Genomic DNA, 15564 nt, shown 5'->3' with positions numbered 1-15564 from the left:
ATTTTCATGCGATTCAGTTATAAAACAACCTAAGTGTGGAAATGTATGTTTCTAAAAAAAAAAAACTGAAAGTTTCAGAAGGCTCTATTTCTTATTTAAATTATAACAAATCTTTCATGTATATTGTATTATGAGTAAATACTAGAAATATTAAGAAATGTTTTATAAAAATATTTTATATTTTAAATAAATATAAATGTAAAACCAACTACATATAAAATTGTAAAAACAGGTATTACTTTCTCTTAAAGTGAGTTGATCATATGTGAATTTGATTTGAATTTGCAGACCATGCAGACCAAAAACATGTACTTTTGTAAGCTAAGATTTCAACCATAATTTGTTCAATATATTTTTATTTAATAAAAGATAAAATTATATGCTTTTTAAAAATTGGAAGAAAATAAAATGTAGCATATAAATAACGTCCATTATGTATATATTATAATAGCTTTGGATTTATTTGTTCTAGCTACAATAAAAGAGAGCCAAGAATGTGTCTTTACATCTCTCCTGTTTTCTAATTCCAAGTTCAGAGTGTATGCAGTTGGGCGTGTATGTGTTTGTGTACATGACACACATGCATACAGCAGCCCTAAATGACACAAGTGTACCAGTTAACATTCCTTCATGATGTTAACACTTGAAAGTGTATAAACTATTATGTTATCAGCTAATTAATCTCTTTAAATGTCACTTTTACAAGTCCTCATATAGTGTGTTTATAAGTTTTAGAAGATAAGACTAAACATATCAACTATCTTTGTCTTATTTTTTTTCTCCTTAAAGGCTCTGGAGCGGGTTGCAATTGGCCAAGGGGTAAGTGAGAGCGTTTACTCTAATCCAGCTGATGAAAGTGATAGGTTTTCTCAAAGTGCTCTTCATACTTGACCTGCTGGTGAACCTAAAACCTGATGGATTTTAATAAATACTCCCTTTTCTTGTCTCCTCTTCATATTCAAACTTACACATTTTCTGTAAGTTTACTTTATTATAAAAGAGAATTGAACTCTCAGAAAAAGAAAGTTAAGTTTTTAGGAAAACTTCTACATTATACTCATACTAGGGTCTCATTTCTTCATATTATATTAAACAGTCTTTAAATATTTCTGAAGAATGTTGTTGCTGACTTTCAAGCTTTTCTGGGCTTAGTTCAAGCAAAGATAAACAAAATATAGCATTGAATTTATTTTTTAACTAGAGTTCAAAGCACACATTTTATTTGGTTGTTTTTTAGCTTTTGTTTTTATTGACTTCATTAGTCATTAGTTGCAACAACCAAATGAGTTTTTATATATAAACAGATGTTAAATGTATTCAATGTAATTGCTTTATCCTCTACCTTTTGATTTATGAAATATCTTAATATTTGTAACATTTTTTTAAAGAGTTCCTTTTAAATTTATCACAAAATTTTCTTACTGGACCTAAATTTTAGAGATTTATTTTTAGCTTCTTTTCAGAGTATTAATATGTCAATTTTAATTCTTAAATATAATAATAGTATAACAGTAGTAACAAGTATCATTTACCGAGTGCTTACCTTGGGTCAGACACAATGCTAAGAAATTTGTGCGGATTTTTTTTTTAAAGTAGGAGCTTCCCAGGTGGCACTAGTGGTAAAGAATCCGCCTGCCAGTGCAGGAGGCACAAGAGACACAGGTTCAATCCCTGAGTTGGGAAGATCCCCTGGAGGAGGAAATGACAACCCAATCTAGTATTCTTGACTGGAAAATTCTATGGACAGAGAAATCTAGCGGGCTACAGTCCATGGGGCTGCAAAGAGTTGGACACGACTGAGCACAGTTTAAAAAATATTGATTGTAGCTACCTAAAAACTGACAAAAACTGATTTGTTGAAGACATTCAAGCATACTTTAAGCATGTTTAGTCTCTGATGGCTGATTTGTATCCTGTCTTACATCAGTTACTGGCTTAGTGAGCTGGGGACACATCATGATTTCTCCACAGCTTAATTTCTTTGTCTGTAAAATACAAATAGTAACAATCATAAAACTAAGAGTAATAATAATACCTTTCTCATAGAGTTTTTGTGAGAATTAAATGAGTGAAGGATGTAAAATGCCTAAAACAGTGTCACATAGTAAGTGTTCAATACATATCAACTCTTGTTACTGTTTCAGGTGATTAATTATGATCATGAAAATGAAAACTTAGTTTCATACAGTGCTTACCAAAGTTCAGTTCAAAGTTTGCTTTATCAATTACAGGGCCACATACATGGCCTCTGAGGTGGGGACTATTACCTCACAATACAAGAAAACTGTTAAGTAGGGAACAGTGAGATTTGAATCTCTGACTCTGGAGCCCAAGCTCTTGACTGTAGTACAGATCAAAACAGTGGTTCCTAGGGGTCTGGAAGAGGAAAGAGCATTAATCCTAATAATGCCCCAGTACATTTGTGCTCTGCTCTTCAGTTGCCCAAGTGCTTGCTCATGTTTACAGTCCATCTTGTGAGTTAAGTATTCCCCAAACTTACATGAGAACATGATACAGAGCAAAAGTTTAATAGTACATTCTAGCTCAATTAATTGTCGAGTTTTTCCAGCTTAGTGCCCTGTCTACTAGACCTATAACATGTATGTCTTAATATACATATACATCCTTTAAAGGTGTCCTCTGTCTGCTCCCTCTCATTTTAAAATTCATTAAAGTGTTAAGTTGATTTATCATTTGCAAAGGAAAGAAAGTAAACTCTGAGGCACATCCAGCTTTTTCCTGGAATGGTCAGGCATAGGCTGCTCGGAAGATGTTGACTTCCTTCCCACTTACCCCCATCTGTATTTACCAGGATGGATAGTCCTGGTTATTCCAGGAGTACACATTCGAAGACACTTCATAACTCTCTTTCCTTTCTCTTAGGAAACAGATGTAAAGTTCTTTACTCAGGGTTACTGGGGAATGATGATTTATTCTATCCTGTTTGTATTCCTCTGTGCATTCCATGTTTGTATGTTCTCTTGCTTAAAGTATGTTTCTTGGGGTTTTGGTGGCCTTTATATAGTCAGTTTTTAATTATAAATAAATATACATGTATTTCTAAATTATCTGAATATCATTTTATATAATTTTTCTAAAAGGCATGGGAAAGGAGTACTTTAAGAGTTTCTTCTCTGCTTTCCTACATGAAAGTATATAATAAAAAAATTGATGATACCCCATCTTTGCCAAAATGTGGAAGAAGCAAAATAGCATCGTGGCTTGGTAGTGGGACATCAGAGCCAGGCTTCCTCAGCTCAAACAACAGCTTCAATATTTTTAGGAATTTTATATAAAATTTACATAAAATTGAAATTCCTATTATAATCAAATAAAAATTAATTTTATAAGCAATTATAATTCTAATATTTCACTTCATTAAATATTTCCCAGAATGTCTTGAATTTCAGTAGAACAGTATGAGTAGGTATTAATATATGAAAAGGGATTTCAACATTTCTGTGAGAGAACTGAAAAGATTTGGGGGAGATGGGGGCCAGATAATAGAGATTGTAGGTACTGCAGAAAAGAATTACTCAAGATCAAAAACTATCAAATAGAAAATATATCCAGAGATGGGAAATTCTTAATGAAATTTTTGGAAATCTCTTCAGGAAATGAAAGTTTATAAATCAGAGATTTTGTCATAAGTCAAGGAGTTGTATTTGGAAAGAAATGTTGTATAAAGAGTGTGCCTTTTGAAGGTGATAAATTTTAATGTGGGCACTCAAGTATGTATATGTCTGCTTTTCAGTGAGTCATTTAGGAGTTGGGTTGGAAACAGTGGTATTACTAATACCACTTCCTACTAGAAACACCCTTCTCACTGGTCCCACCATCCAGTGAGGATATAACTTGTGTTCAAAGTACTCTCTCAAGATCCTACAAGTCAGAGGTTCTCCAGTGACTTAAGAAGGCAATGCTGTCAGGTAAAGACCCAACAAATAATGGTTGACCCTTGACTGCCAACTTGAGATTTTTTTTTAGTCTCAGCATCTGGGACACACAGTGTAGGAACTTGATGTTAAATGGGGAAGCAGGGCAGTAGAATAGGTTTCCTGCCTCAGCACATAGGCAAAATGTTTATTTTCTGCTAAATGTGTTCTCAGTTCAGTTCAGTTCAGTTCAGTCGCTCAATCATGTCTAACTCTTTGTGACCCCATGAATTGCAGCACACCAAGCCTCCCTGTCCATCACCAACTCCCAGAGTTCACTCAAACTCACATCCATCGAATCAGTGATGCCATCCAGCCATCTCATCCTCTGTCGTCCCCTTCTTCTCCTGCCCCCAATCCCTCCCAGCATCAGGGTCTTTTCCAGTGAGTCAACTCTTCGCATGAGGTGGCCAAAGTACTGGAGTTTCAGCTTTAGAATCATTCCTTCCAAAGAACACCCAGGGCTGATCTCCTTTAGAATGGACCAGTTGGATCTCCTTGCAGTCCAAGGGACTCTCAGAAATCTTCTCCAACACCACAGTTCAAAAGCATCAATTCTTTGATGCTCAGCTTTCTTCACAGTCCAACTCTCACATCCATATATGACCACTGGAAAATCCATAGCCTTGACTAGATGGACCTTTGTTGGCAAAGTAATGTCTGCTTTTCAATATGCTATCTAGGTTGGTGATAACTTTTCTTCCAAGGAGTAAGCGTCTTTTATTTTTTATTTTTTTAATTTTTACTTTACAATTCTGTATTGGTTTTGGCATAGATTGACATGAATCCACCACAGGTGTACATGCGTTCATTTCATGGCTGCAGTCACCATCTGCAGTGATTTTGGAGCCCAAAAAGATAAAGTCTGACACTGTTTCCACTGTTTCCCCATCTATTTCCCATGAAGTGATGGGACCAGATAGTTGAAAACAAATGATAGTAACAATGTGGGGCTCAGAAGGAGAATTGAAGTTACAAAAGGATAACTCATTAGACATGCACATTTCATTGAACTCTATCTTTAAAATAGTTTTTACCTTATTTGATTACTCAGAGGTATTCAATTATTGTTGACCTTCTTCCATACTTGCTTGTTTTTCTTTTTTTTCAACAGTAACTTGACATGGAAACAGGGTTATTGTTCCTGATATTTGTGTTGAATTTTCTATACTATCAGTATTAAAAGGTCTTTGGCCACTATTTATAGTTTCTTAGTGTAAGCGTACCTCTTAACATTGCCACAGTGAAGCATTTTTCTTTTATGTATAGTACTTTATTACCTTCTACTTCTTTGAAACTATTATGCATCACTAAGGCCTTCTTCCCCACCTTTGGACCTTCATGGACACTTCCCACGTCTTTTCCCTAGGAAATGAACATATTTTGGAATGTCCTTATGTAGTGTAGTGCCTTTTCTCTCTGGCTCAGCATCCTAGGTTAAATCTGTAATCCACATCTATGAGGAAAGACCCACATTCTCTGCTCTTTTGCACACATCCTACTTCTCTCTTATACAGTGCTGAGGCAGTTGTGAAAGTTTATTTCTACGTTTTTAAATGATAAGCACTCCATTTGGGACGTAGCTTATTTTTCTTTGATTATTCCTTTTCTACTTCATTCACTACTTCTTTTATCGTTTCTTCTATTTTCTCAGTGACAATTAGCCCCCAGGTACATTTTATTTAGAATAAAAGAGTTATAATATTATCCTCTATGTTAACAGCAAACTCAGGTTTCTAACATTCACTTATGGTCCTGACTCTCAAGCATTGATTTAATTTCTGTTTTGTACTTGTTTCTTGTGCTCATATGTATCTGCTTTTTTTTTAGCTGCCCACTGAGTCCCTCTTCTATCGTGCCATACTCCAGGATATTATTAAAGAGTGTTATGGCATCACCAAATGGTATGATGGTTTTGTTTCAATAATAATAACTATTCTGTGTTGTAAGTGAAGTGACTGTTCATTTTCAGGTGAATTTATGCAGGGTCACTGTTATTAGTAAAAAGAAGCTTTGAATTTGAGCATAAAATAAGAGTTCTAATGATTCCATTTTGTACTGAAAGTTTGTTATGATGATTAAGTTATATATGGTTATATAAGTAAAATGCACTTTAGAGTGTGAGAAGTATTGAAATGTTATATATTAGTAATTCAGTGAATATAACATGAGCAGGTGTGTGTATTTGTGTGTAAGTGCTCAGTCGTGTCCGACTCTTTGTGACCCCATGCACTGTATAGGCCACCAGGCTCCTCCATGGAATTCTCCAGGCAAGAATACTGGATTGGGTTGCCATTTCCTGTTCCAGGAGATCTTCTCAACCCCAGGATTGAATCTGTGTCTCTTGTGTCTACTGCGTTGGCAGGCAGATTCTTTACCACTGCACCACCTGGGAAGCCCAAATATGAGCAGAGGTTATATCGTAAAAGTTTCACAACCACTGGAGCATGAAACTTAAGTAATTAGAACAGACATCAATTTTAAACAGCCATTGTGGCCATTCACGTCTCTACTGGTAAAATAGTAGCCCTGCATGTTTTGTTTTGTTTCTGTTTTCCCCAGATAATAACTGCCTATACACAAAGGCAAGAGTTAGGAGAGTTTTTCATAATAGTGGTTTAACAACTGCTATACTCAAGCATATATCTGCAATCCCTTTGGGTTTCATGAGTTATTCCTAATAGTTATAATTTTAGGATTCTTACTGCCATTTGGTTATAATGGAATTATTCTTAAAATTAAAATAGGATAGTTTTCAAGTTCTCAAAAACAAAAACAAATCCAAACTCATTAATAGGAATGGAAGCTATTAATATGTTCAGATTAGGTATAATTTCTCTAAGAAAAATAGTCTTTTTTTTTAAACTAAAAAAAATTATGACATGTAAATATCTACAACATATGCCATTGATTTAAATTGTCATTTCATGTAGTTAACTCCCAAGTCTGTATCCCACTATCCATTCTTTTTTCCAAATATTAATCTTTAAAATGTCTAGAAATGAATTTCTCATGGTTTCCTGTAAACTAATTCCTTTCTCTTTCTAGAAAACTGATTTCTTTCTCACCCCAAGATGTTAACCTTGTTGGCAAAAGTCACAAAATTGTGCAAATTCATGTTCACTCACATATTGACTGCCTGCCTTCCTTTAAGCCCTCAGATCTCTTCATCAGTGTGTTTGTTATTCTGATGTTCTCTTAATGCCTGCTTAAAACCATCTAAACTCTTTCCTAAACCTTTCTTCTCACTTAAAAATTCAAATCTCTCCAACCCTCCACATTCTTGCCTGCCTTGATTACTGAATAGATATTATTGATTATAATACTTTATTCATTCCAGACCTTTATTAACCTTTCAGCCACATTTGATCATGCAATAATTGCTTTTCCCAGACTGCCTTCTCATTATCTTGCATTAAGCTACATTCCTCTAGTTTCCTCTTCCTACTCTCAACACTCATCTTTCTTCTTTAAGTGTTCTTCTTACTTAGCCCCTTGGTGTTTCTAGAAATTCTCTAGTGTTTTATACTCAGCTGCTGTCTCTTTATATTTCTTCTTTCTCTTAGCAATTACTGTAACAAGAGATAACTTATATCATGTATCCAGCTCATACCTCTTTTCTGAAGTTCCAGTCTACATTTCTCAATTTAACTCGAATAGCTTCACTTAAGTACCTTAAAAATACACCAGATTCAGCCATAGCCAAAAAACAAAGTCAGCTTCACCCCAATTCTATTGCTGTTTCTTCTGTCCTTTGACTTATTTTGTCCTTTCTGGGGAATGGCATGGCCATTATCAATCTTTAGGAATCTTAAAATGATGTTTGCTTATTTTCTTTTCCCAATATCAAGCCACACATTCTAATAAGTTGCCAAGACTTGTACTTGTTACATTTTTTAACACGGGGATTGTTTATTGTGTGGCAGGCAGTCTATCAAGTTCTGAATGCATACTATGGATCTAGTATCCACATAGGAGTCTTTCATAATCTAGTCAGGATGGCATATGCAAAAACCGAAGAAAATAAGAGAAACTCACATCCAAGAACAGCAGACTAAGTAATTAGAGCTAACTCTCCATCTGAGAAAAGCTGAAAATGCTGAGATGTGTACATATGCATGTGTGTGGTGAGTGTATACAAGTATGTGTGTTTGTGTGTATTTAAATTTGTTTTTAATTGGCTGGTGAACATCAGATACCAGAAAGGAAATTAAAAATTATCAGATATTTAGGAGAAGATGGAAACCAAGAGAAATGAGCTCAGCTTTAGATTTTCATTTTTCCCCAGATGCCATTTCTTAGATACACAAAAGGCAAGTTCCTGGCAGTCCAGCAGTTAGGACTTAGTGCTTTCATTGCTAGGGCCTGGGTTCAGTCCTTGATTCAATCAGGGATAAAAGGTCTCACAAGCTGTCCAGTGTGACCAAATTTAAGAAAATAAATAGAATAAAGCAACAATATCAGCATCAACAGAAGAATGATAAATAGCAGCAGTGTTTATAAGAGCGGTAATCTAAACAGAATGAATAAAATGAACAAAAATTTCATTAGTAAGAGAATGGATAAATTGTAGTCGAATACTGTGTCTTAGTGAAAATGTATGAATTACAACTACATGCATCAAAGTGAATGAATATTGTAAATGTTATAGAAAAATTCCAGTAGGATGGATCCATTCTTATAATTTGGAAACAAGCAAAACTGTATATTATGCAGGAGTATTAAATATGTGGTAAGCAATCAAGAAAAGCATAGCAATGATAAACACAAGCCTTATTCAGCGGTGTAGCAGTCTGTGGGAGGGAGGGCGGTTGAGTACACAGAGTGATGAGGTGGGAAAGGCGAGGGGCACATAGGAACTTCTAAAGACTGGTAATGTTCTGTTTCTCAGATTTGGTATTGCTTACAGGAGTTCGTTTTATTGACATATACACTGTATTTTTTAAATCCTTGTTTTTATGCAGTAGTAATAAAATTATAATCTCGTTTCAGGCCACACCTCAGGGTTAGTTGAGCTACATACTATATCCCTAGTATCTGTTGCAATCACTTTATTATAGTAATAAGGAAAATTAAGATAAACTGGTTAAAAGCTTGTCTTAAGTCATACAGCTTAAAAGAACCACAACTAGGACCAAATTTGTAGTCCACAAATGTTTTCGCTATCCCATGCTTCTCTTTGGAATATGTTTAATATGAGTTGAGTTACAGGTCTACTTGTAAATTCTTTGGGATATTTTTAATATGAGTTGAGTTATAGGTCTCCTTGTATTAGCAATGTAACAAGGTTACCTTGATTGGAATCTCTAGCCAGCAAGAGTACTAAAGATAGAAATAAGATCACTTAATAATTTCTTTTGCATTTTATTTAATCTTCAAGTGATATCCCACTTCAGCATACTTGAAACATTGTTCTGAAAGTTCTTTAAGTATAATTGTTTATATTAGAAGTAAACTTTTTTCATGAACTTAAATTAACAGAGTATCTTTACTCTGTTGATTGTACTTGTGACTTAGCATTTAACATTTATGTTAAAACTTAATAATTTGTATAATTTTTAAGATGTTATAATTAGTCCTTCTCTGGAAACTTTCTAAGGGAATAAAATGCCAAAGAAAGCATTTCATGAAATTAAAAATCCTTCAGAACACTTCAAAAGAGGACAGAGAAATAGATATATATACTTTATAATTCTCTTTCATACTGAGTACTGTAAACCACTATATAAGAAATACATCATTTCTGATCCCTGTAATTATTAATTAGTTTAATTTTCGTTATGATTTTGCAGTAATCAGATAAATATTTGAAAAGCCAGGTCATCAACACTGGCTCACAAAATTAAAGGTAATTATTTAGTCCCTAACGTGTGGTCAAATTAGCAAGTCAGTATCTTTTAAATTGAAGAGTAGTTTGAAGATTTTTGGTACTTCCTTAAGGGATTTCCATTTTCAGCAAAATTTTATAAGTCTTAAAAAATACTTAAAGTTTCCTTGTCTTTCAGTATATATTAGCATATAAAAGGCACAAAATAAATAATTTCATAAATATTTTGTGATGATAGAGAAACTGAATTTTGATACTTTCTGCTTATTTTTATTGAGTATATCTCTACTTTACCTTTTCCTAAAATTTCCTACACTGATGTTGCTTCTTTGGAAAATGCCACAAGTAAACCATGTTCTTCATTTTGTGGACAGCATGTGGATGGTGTTGGATTCACTGGAGTAGAATTTTAATTAGATCTACTGCATTCACTTTTATTAAAAGAAAGAATGCTCATTCCTTTTTAGCATGCTAAACATGCCTTATTCTGACAGAGGGCCCCCTTTCAGTCTGTTCTTCAGATCCCATCATTTATCTTTCAGAAACAGTCATGTCACTTTTCTTACTTCAGTATGTTTGATAATTACTCTTCTTCATTCTCAAAAACTAACATATCCTTATTATGGCATTCAGGGCCATTTCTCGGGGGTCACTGATGTCCTTTCCAACCTGTCACCCCTTTCTTCCTTCTCTGCACCCCAAGCAGCTGCTCGTGCACATCGTTTGTACACTAGGTTATTCATTTCCCATGCAATTAATTTTGCACCTCCTGTGTGTTCTTAGAGCTCCTCTGCCTACTTGAAATCTTCACCTCCCCATTCCTGTCATCCTTTCCTCCCCTGACCTCTGGCAGGTAAAATCCTAGGGTTTCCTTAAAATTCAGTTTAGAAAACACTCTAGTGTCTTACTCTTCTCCTTCTCACTCTGTTCTCCCAGAGTACTTAATCTGTTTGATTCATTGCTCTTATCCAGTCTAAATGCACAATTAGTAGTTGTGTCTGCTCCTCTGCCGCCTAGTGAGCCCTGGTGGCCAGTTTTTAGCTTTATTTAATGAAGTCACATATCATCATGGTTAAGAACACTGATTCTGAAAATCCTCTTTGGACCCATTTTCCCCTCCAACTACTATCTCATATCTCTTCTTTCCTTTACTGGGAAAATCCTTGAAAGGGCTGCCAATTTCTTTCCCATTTTTGCTTGAATACAAATCAGACTTTACTTCCATCACTCCATCAAACTCCCCTTTTTAGGATCACTTGTGACCCCACATAGTCATGTACAGATGTTAGAATCAGACCTTAAAGAAGGCTGAGTGACAAGGAACTGACACTTTCAAACTGTGGTGCTGGAGAAGACTTTCGCGAGTCCTTTGGACTGCAAGGAGATCAAACCAGTCAATCCTAAAGGCAGTCAACCCTGAATACTCTTTGGAAGAACTGATGCTGTAGCTGAAACTCCAATACTTTGGCCACCTGATGCGAAGAGCTGACTCATTGGAAAAGAATCTCATGCTGGGAAAAATTGAAGGCAGCAGGAGAATGGGTTGACAAAATGAGATGGCTGAATAGCATCATTGACTCAGTGGAACATGAATTTGGGCAGGCTCCGGGAGACAGAGAAGGACAGGGAAGCCTGCCATGCTGCAATTCACGGGACAGCAAAGAGTCGGACATGACTTAGCGACTGAAGAACAACAACAGTGACCCCATATGGCTAAATCCTGTGGTCAGTTCTCAGTCCTCATCTTACCTAGCCTGCCATCAGTATTTCACACAGTTTACTACTTTTTATAGAAACACTTTTTCTTATATGCTAGAGAAAGCCCCTCTTAAGATAGTCGCTTTTTTCATTTCATTCTTTCGTTTCATTCTTTTCTTCCCCCCAGTTTATTTTGCTGACTCCTCTCCTCTTTGAAAGCTCTCATTGTTAAAGTGCTTTTTTCTGTCCCTACTAACCAGGTCATCTCATAACATCACATGGCTTTCAATACCGTCTTATGCTGATGCATCTCAAATCTGTAGTCTAACCGTTCTTGTTCCTTCAAGTTGTGTCTGACTTTGCGACCCTGTGGACTATGTAGTCACCATAATCCAGTTCTTCCAGTTGTTCTGGTCAGGAATTCTGGAGACAGTTCTGACCCCTCTCTCTCACACTGCCTCAATCTAGTCCAGCGGTCTCGTAGTCTCTCTAATTAAACATATCTAACATGCTACCACTTCTTACCACCCTCAGGGCCTGCACTCTGCTCTAAGCCACCAGCATCTCTCATTTAGATGACTACAGTAACCTCCTAATTGCTCTTCCTGCTTCTGTTTTTGCCCTGTTGAGTCTATTCTCTACACAATAGCCAGAGTGATCCTGTTAATACTTTTAAGTGAGATCTTCCTCACAATCTTTCTATGGATTCTTATTCACGTGGAAGTAAAGCTGATTATTTTCACTATGACCTACAAAGCCTTATATGATGGAGCTATCATTATCACTCTGATCTCATTTCCACTAATTTCCCATTTATTTGTGTCTGTACTGCCTTCCTTGCTATTACTTAAAAATAACAGGACTACTCTCTGCTTTAAGGCGTTTCCCTATAATGTATATTCTCTGCTTGGAATATCATCACCAGATAGCCACATGGCTAGCTGACTCTCCTTCAGTTCTTCACTCAAAATTAGCCTCTCTGTGACACCCACCATCACTCCTCTCTAACATTTTATATCCACTTTCTCTCCTCTATCATCAGCTTCTCATTAGCTCTTATGCCACACATAATATACTGAATGTTTTACTTACTTGTCTCTGATCATTTCCCAATTCAAATGATTTTTCTTTGGCTGGTTTCATTCACAAGTCATGGAACCTTGTAATCTGGCTCCAGAGTATTTTAGAAATGCCCTTGAAGAAAGATAAATCAGATCCTGATTACTCTATAAGAGTATTCCTCAGATTGTTGTCTGAAGAGCCGTGATTCTGTAAAAATCCTTTGAGAGAAAAGAATTTCTTGATCAAGTAAATGCTTCATGCACTGTTGTCCTGCTTAAGATTCGAACGCACATTTTTGTTTTAAAGACTCTCAGTAGTCTGCGGAGAGATAGCAGGGTGTGATGGCTAACAACACCACCCCATCCTCACTGGGTGATAACACTGTGATCTTGGGCACGTGACCTAATGTCTTTCTGCTTCAGTTTTCCAATCTGTAAACTGTAGTGAAAAATGGTACCTACCTCAAAGAGATGTTGTGAAAAGTAAGTTAGTATATATAAAGTGCTTAAAATAGTGCCTGGAACATAGTGAGTGATTGCTATTATTATTAAAATTAATCTATTGAACTTTGTTGAAACGTGTTTATTTGCTCATATGATATTTTTTCTCTCAAAACTATACACACATGTAATTAAAATTTGTAACACTAAATGTTTTATGGGGCATACTCTAAGAAGCACAGAAAAATCTTGAAAATAATTGTTATAACTCATCCGAGGATCTCATTTGTGATTAGTATGATTATTTGATCATTTGTCTTTCAGTTCCAAAGGAAATGACAATAGCAAAATGAGATTGTTTTGATTATTTTGTTTAATATCACATATATCATTGATAGTCAATTATAGAATACTATGGAGTATTTTCTGTTATATACAGTAAGTCTCAGTTCAGTTCAGTTCAGTCGCTCAGTCGAATCCGACTCTTTGCAACCCCATGAATCGCAGCACGCCAGGCCTCCCTGTCCATCAACCAACTCCCGGAGTTCGCTCAAACTCACGTCCCTCGAGTCGGTGATGCCATCCAGCCATCTCATCCTCTGTCGTCCCCTTCTCCTCCTGCCCCCAATCCCTCCCAGCATCAGGGTCTTTTCCAATGAGTTAACTCTTTACATGAGGTGGCCAAAGTACTGGAATTTCAGCTTTAGCATCGTTCCTTCCAAAGAACACCCAGGACTGATCTCCTTTAGAATGGACTGGTTGGATCTCCTTGCTGTCCAAGGGACTCTCAAGAGTCTTCTCCAACACCATAGTTCAAAAGCATCAATTCTTCAGCTCTCAGCTTTCTTCACAGTCTTAACTCTCACATCCATACATGACCACTGGAAAAACCATAGCCTTGACTAGACGGACCTTTTAAATCCAAATTAGGAACATAGTGCAACAAACATCCTTTCCTTTTGGTGACTAGTACTTGCTTTCCTGTTACTTTTATGTCATGTCTACCTGATGACAAAATTTCCTATACCTGTCAAAGCTCTAAATGTTAAAGAATAAATTATTTAGGATCAAGTTATTGTTACATGAATATTTATACATGTAGACAACATAAATTTAAAGTTTTTATGTTTAATTATTAAATATGAACAGTTAAACTTTATTGGAATACATCTCCTATTGAGGCAGATGGGTGTGGCCTTTATAATGCCTTTAGTAAGGAAACTATTTGTCAATGATTCTCCAGAGGATCTTACACCTCATAGCAATGCAACATAGTAATATGGGTGAGAGATATGCCTTTTCTTTGCCAAGTTAGAACAGAAGGGCCATCTGTGAAAGGAGATGTAGAAAACAGGCATTTTCCCAGACAGATGAGTTTAAGGAAAGTGGGTATAAGGAAGTAGAGGATTTGGAAACTTTTTTTTTAATCAGCCCCAATGGTGTACACCTTTAAAAGTCTTTGCAGATTCCTCACAGCCAGTGAAGACCACAGTTTTAAATCCCTGCATTTAACCTTACTGCATTCCATGGTAAGTGGTCAAGCCACTTATATAAGCAATAAGAAAACCAAAACTTTTATTAATAACAAGTCAAGGTACTCATTTAAAAAATAAAATACCAGCACAGTTATATTACCAAAATCATAATTTTATAAAGTAATATAAGTACTACCTTACCTAATATTTCTGTAACACTTTACAATTTACTGTTATTGTGCATTATCTCATTTACATCTTTCTGTTGAGCTATTAAGTAGATGTTACCTCTGTTTCATCTCTCTTTTCTCAGTGAGAAAGTTGAAGTTCTGAGAGCTGATTTGTTTACCGCTGCTGGAATTTAGATCTGTTGACTCCTTGTCCAAGTGTTTTGTTTTTTTTTTTCTAGTACAATACAATTTTAGAGAGTATTCTTGATTAAAATTAGAGCATTCTTGAAGTCTGTGTGAGAAAGAGTGCTATTGCCAGGGAGGCCAAAATCTGGATCGTGGCCTCAATTTTCTCTTCCTCCGCTGTCATTGTCCTGTTAATCAGCCTGCTTTGTGTTAAACACTGCCGTCTGTGATCTGAGGCTCTGTCTGAGGCCTTGAAGATAACCTGCAAATAACCTGTGGACCCTGCCATCAGGGAGCTCATTCATAGCAGAGTAACAGAGACAGGTATACTAGACAGGTAACTGTGTTTCTCTGCATTAGTAAAAGGATTCTAGCATTACTCTTTCTCAGGAGGATGGTAAGCAGTATTGCAAACTAGTCTAGTAGTCTTACCACAGCAACTGCCACCCATTATTTGACATGGTTCCCATGCTTTCTGGACCAAGGAACCAAGGGCGTGTGGTCTAATAAGAAAATTTATATAGAAAAGCCATTCTATACAATGGAAACATAGGAGTCACGTACAGTAAAATCTACCTATGAAAATTCCTTGCATTTCCTACAAAGTACTGTAGGAAAGTACATAGATTCAGTATTATAAACCAGTATCATAATTAAATGTGTAAAACGTTTAAGTGCATATTGTTTGCCTGTGTACAGTATAAAATACTTACATAAAATGTTTCACAGTATTTTTCATGACATGCCACGCGTACATACTTGAATTCACAT

General features: G+C 35.8%; 1 protein-coding gene across 2 annotated transcripts in view; it reads left to right on the top strand.

The window, feature by feature from the left end:
• Positions 1-15564, top strand: part of METTL25 (methyltransferase like 25) — a 108423-nt gene that overhangs the window by 66252 nt on the left and 26607 nt on the right. For both annotated transcript variants that reach the window (XM_040234492.1, XM_040234491.1), the window contains exons 7-8: positions 790-819; positions 5766-5839. In XM_040234492.1, coding sequence (XP_040090426.1) covers positions 790-819; positions 5766-5839 — 104 coding nt within the window. The remainder of the gene's footprint in view (positions 1-789; positions 820-5765; positions 5840-15564) is intronic.

The sequence above is a fragment of the Oryx dammah genome, unplaced genomic scaffold (genome assembly GCF_014754425.2).
Source record: "Oryx dammah isolate SB20612 unplaced genomic scaffold, SCBI_Odam_1.1 HiC_scaffold_29, whole genome shotgun sequence".
NCBI lineage: Eukaryota > Metazoa > Chordata > Mammalia > Artiodactyla > Bovidae > Oryx > Oryx dammah.
This window is presented reverse-complemented; position numbering and strand designations above follow the sequence as displayed.